The sequence below is a fragment of the Cicer arietinum genome, chromosome 5 (genome assembly GCF_000331145.2).
Source record: "Cicer arietinum cultivar CDC Frontier isolate Library 1 chromosome 5, Cicar.CDCFrontier_v2.0, whole genome shotgun sequence".
Lineage (NCBI taxonomy): Eukaryota > Viridiplantae > Streptophyta > Magnoliopsida > Fabales > Fabaceae > Cicer > Cicer arietinum.
The window spans coordinates 41,070,750-41,076,058 of NC_021164.2; the positions used below are offsets into that span (position 1 = coordinate 41,070,750).

Genomic DNA, 5,309 nt, shown 5'->3' on the forward strand with positions numbered 1-5,309 from the left:
TATCTTTGTTAAAAAATTAATATATCAATGCAGAAAACTCAACCTATTATTTATTTCTATCTCTTTTAGTGACATTGTAAAATATTTTCATTTAGACATCTAATCAAATTTTACCATATATATTTTGTATAGCGGGTTACAAAATACTATTTTGACATATATAAATTAAGAAATCTATTTTTTTTTTTCTTTCCATTAATCTAAAACTTAATGAAAATCTAAGTGTACCAAAAAAATAACTTTTAATCTTTTAATATATAATTGTCCATCATGTCATATTTCAAAATTGACAATCATAAACAATTTTCTCATTTAGGGTGTGAAAATGTATTCAAGATGATATTTTTTTAATGATTATAAATGGAGAACAACATAGACAGTGGCGGATCTTGACCGAAAAGGTTGGGGTGGCCGGCATAAAAATTAAATATATAAATAATATTATATAGTAAAAAATTAAGTTGTAATAAACACAAAGTGAAATATCAAATAATTTAACTATATGATTTAAGAATACTTTAAAGTAATGCTCTACGCTCTTTAATTAACTTGAAATCATCAATAATAGACTCATAAGTGATACTTGCAGCAATTTCCCTTTTAATATAAATCGTCATGGTATCTGCCAAAAAGTCATCTTCCATCTTGTTTCTTAACCTTGATTTAATAATTTTCATTGCTGAAAAAGATCTTTCAGTTGTGGCAGTAGAAACCGGAAGAGTCATGATAAGACGAAGTAGTCTATCAATCAAGTAGAAATTTTGCGTCTTTTCAGTTGCAATCAAACATGAGCACAATTCTTGGATAGTTGATAAATTCTTCAAATTTAAATCTTGATGAGCATCAATTAAGAAATGTTGGAGTTGAAATTTCAAATTAATCTTCTCTTGCATGTTGAAATCCACAGGGTAATATTTTTCAACTAGAGTGCAAATTTTTTCAATGTTAAAAGATTTATAATTATCCTTAGGAGTCAAAGCACAACTTAGAGTTAACAAATCTATTGCTTGTTCACTAAATCTGTTATTCAACTCTTGTAATTGTTGATCAATGGCAGTAAAAAATATTTCAACTCTAAAATAATGCTCTATTGTAACCTGACCTTGTTGAAGACGAGATCGTCCAAATTTTGTTGTTGAATGAACATCGTTGAGATCAGGAATTTCAATATCATGTTTTTCACAAAAGTTCTTCACTTCAGTAAATAATGCATCCCAACCATCTTCTCTCAATACTTGAATAAGATACTTTGTTGTTCCAACCAAACACATGGCATTAACTATATCCTGAGATTGTTGTTGTAAGGCTTGACAAAGTATATCAGTTATCCCCATAATTTTTTTCATCAAATGCAAGATAAATATAAAATCAAACGCCTTCAAATAATTATAAGCACTATCAGCATCCCCACGTGTAGAATAACTTGCTCTTTCATTTGTAATTTTTTTTAAAACAATACAAGTTGCCTCATACATATTTATCAAGCTACAAATAGAAGAGAAATGTGATCCCCAACGAGTATCCCCAGCTCGTTTCAAAGTACCAATTTGATTTATACCTTTACCAGTTACAATCTCATCAATTTCTAGCAAATGTGCAATTTCCTCTAATTGAGCAGCTTGTAACTCATCATGACGCTTAGTAGAAGAACAAACAACATTAACAACAAAAGTGAGCTTCTCAAAAAATTTATGAATTGGAACAATTTCTCTTGATGCACTAACCAAAGCAAGTTGCAATCGATGAGCAAAACAATGGACATAGTATGCGTAAGGACAATCTTTCATAAACAGTGCTTGTAAACCGTTCCATTCTCCTCTCATATTACTAGCACCATCATACCCTTGACCACGCATGTTAGAAACATCAAGATTATGTCGAGAAAGTATATCACATACTTTTTCTTTCAGAGTTAAAGCTGTAGTGTCTTTAACATGTGCCACAAAAAAAAATCGCTCTTGTATTAAACCAACTTTGTCAACAAATCTTAACACAAGAGACATTTGTTCCCTTTTTGATTCATCACGAGCTTCATCTACAACGATGCAAAATTTGGAATCACCAATTTCTTCACATATATGTTTTCTCACCCTACTAGAAAGAATATGCAAAAGCTCTTTTTGAATTTGATGTGAAGTATATTTAGAATTATATGGAGCATTTTCCAACACAACTTTCGCAACTTCATCATTGTAAGTTGCCAAGAGTTTTATCAATTGAAGAAAATTGCCTTGATTTCTTGACCCGCTAGTTTCATCATGTCCCCTAAAAGCACAAGCTTGAAGTGTTAACCAACGAACAGTGTCAATTGATGTCTTGAGACGTATTCGATTCTTCAAAATTTGTTCTGAGCTTTGCACTTGAAAAGTATTCCTAATATGTCCATCTTGATTCAACAAGTCTAAACAAGCTTTCATTGCATTGTTGTGTGGTGAGCAAGGATCCATCCCTATGTGTTTGAGAAAAGCGCAAAATTTTCCATTTTTAACTTTCTTCCAATTTCTAAAACCTGTACCAATGAAGACATCTGATCCAGGACGTCCAGTTGGTCTTTTGCTAAATAGATAGCATGGTAAACAATATGCAGCATCTTTAGAAGGTGAATATTCTAGCCATGAAGAAAATATGTTAAACCAAGCATATTGAAACCGTCTTGGATGAACCTCGTTGCCAGATAAAGGATATTCTTTTAAATTTATTTGATAAGGACCAAATTTTAGATACGCTCTTCGTATTGCATCCAATTTATTTGGTGGATATTGCCAAATTTGAGGGCGCTTTCCGGGATCACGTTCTAAACATTTCTCAAAGTCATCTTCGAAAACTCTAGGAACCTTGGAAAGACGAATATTATTTTCTTCAATTCTTGGATTCTCAGAGATAGTTTCAGATGTAGAAGTTATAATTTCTTCATCTCTTTCACCGTCACAAAATTTCCTCTTGAAAAAAGAATCAATTCTTTTACTCTTCTTCATTCTCACAAACTTATCTAAATCAATCAATTATATGCAACAAAAAAACTAAAACACTTTATATGGACAAAAAAACTCAAACAAAAATGCAACAAAACTCAAAGATCTTATATGCAACCAAAAAAACTCAAACACTTTATATAGACATAAAATCAAACACCTTATGTGCGACAAAAAACTCAAACACTTTATATTGATATAAAATCAAACACCTTATCTGCAACACAAAAATTCAAACAAAAATGCAACAAAACTCAAACATCTTATATGCAACAAAAATATTCAAACACTTTATATAGACATAAAATCAAACACCTTATGTGCGACAAAAATCTCAAACACTTTATATTGATATAAAATCAAACACCTTATCTGCAACACAAAAACTCAAACAAAAATGCAACAAAACTCAAACATCTTATATGCAACAAAAATATTCAAACACTTTATTTAGACATAAAATCAAACACCTTATGTGCGACAAAAATCTCAAGCAAAAATGCAACAAAACTCAAATATCTTTATATAGGCATAAAATCAAACACTTTATGTGCGATAAAAAACTCAAACTCTTTATATTGATATAAAATCAAACGTGCAACACAAAAACTCTAAAGAAAAATCAGCACTAACGTCTAATTGAAACTTCAAATTAAAATTGCAAACTCCAAATCAAAGCTTCAAACTCAACACTAACAATACAAGCTTTAAATTTCATGCATACATTAATCAAATCTAACAAAAATCAGCACTACCTAACAAAAATCAGCAATAACAAAATAGAAATTTGAACCTTTTGAACAAAGTAGCAACGCGATCTGGAGAGTTGCGGCGAACAGAGAGGCGAGAGCGACGAACGGCCACGGAGGCAGAGGCGGTCGCAGGCCCGCAGCGAGCAGAGGAGCGATTCGTTTGTTGGAGGCGGTCGCGCGGTTCGTTTGACTGGCACAGAGGAGGAGCGATTGGTTTGTTTGGAAGAGGCGGCCGTCGTCAACTGATTATGGAAGAGGGAGAGAGGGAGGCTGAATGCAAGAGAAAGGGGAAGAAGAGGGAGAGAAGGAGGCTGAATGCGAGAGGGGAAGAAAAAGAAAATAAAATTAGGTTTAGGTATTTCTGTAATTATTTAGTTTTAAGTAGGGCAGTTTAGTCATTTTACCTATAAATTTTTTTTTTTGGGGTGGCCGTGGCCCCCCCTGTCCCTATGAAGCTCCGCCTCTGACGACATATATCCACCTAACTATTTGGTGTCATAAAGGCTAGCATCAGAGAGGTAGTCATGAAGGAATACGAGTGCAGCACTACCCCAGACATATTTGCTTGTACCTTCAAAATCTCTGAATAAAAGAGAGGTATTTTGTATCAATTGACATATAACTTTTATCTGCAAAAATAATACTCCATACCAGATTCAACATGGCAATGAATATGTTTGTTTTTGCTCAAGTCGATGAATCTCCTTCACCAACACCACCTGAAGATATAGATAGTAAAATCAGTGAATTGCTTTGTCTTGGCAAGTGTGGCTTGACATGTACACCTGAAATAAAAAATCCTATATTGTATATAGCTTGTCTTACCGGTTGTACATTGCAATGCCAAGACAGCCCATCACCTGTTGCATATGATTGTGCTACTAATTGTGCTTATTCGAAGCCGAATACTTTTGGTATGTTTATATTTTCTCTATTTTCTTTTATATATTGATATGATGAATCAATCGAATATTATATATTAATAGAGTTGACTTAAAAAATGATTTCTTATATTTTGATATTTTATTTTTTCAGAAGCACGTAGCACTAATGGAATCGTGAACTCATGCTTGGAAACTTGCAAGGACAAATAGTGTATATTACTAGATGCATGTAACATGAAATAAATTTTAAATAAATAAATTTTAAATAAATAAACTTTATGGTGATAATGTCAATTAAGAGATGGGCAACAAAATATTGAAACATTTTTTTCTTGTGTCTATGTTTTGATAGTACGTTGATATCATCCCCAATCTCTTCACCAATCTCTTTACAACAATGATTACCTACCGATCACTTTTCATTAAATGTAATTTGTAATTATATGAAATTTACATGCCAAATATTTGGTGATTTTTATTGAAACTTAATTTAACGCTAACTTTGTTGAAATAATTGATTTCTCCTTATTCAACATAATTCTGAAATGACAACCAAATCAAATGGAGCATACTTGATTGAATCTTAGCTTTATTAGCGGTGCTTGTGAAATTATATTTACTATTTTATGTGTTTATATTACTTTTAGATTTTAGCGGTTTTAGTGTATGCTTTTAATGTTTCCAATACTTATACAAAGGAT

General features: G+C 31.9%; 1 protein-coding gene across 1 annotated transcript; it reads right to left on the reverse strand.

The window, feature by feature from the left end:
• Nucleotides 1-518: 518 nt before the first annotated feature.
• On the reverse strand, nt 519-4,283 carry LOC101513467 (uncharacterized). The gene is made up of 5 exons (XM_073368726.1): nt 4,275-4,283; nt 3,766-4,035; nt 1,725-2,939; nt 1,467-1,637; nt 519-1,286 (listed from the first exon to the last, which is right to left on the reverse strand). Exons 1-5 carry the CDS (start codon nt 4,281-4,283, stop codon nt 519-521), a joined length of 2,433 nt encoding a protein of 810 aa, XP_073224827.1.
• Between the last annotated feature and the right edge of the window lie 1,026 nt (nt 4,284-5,309).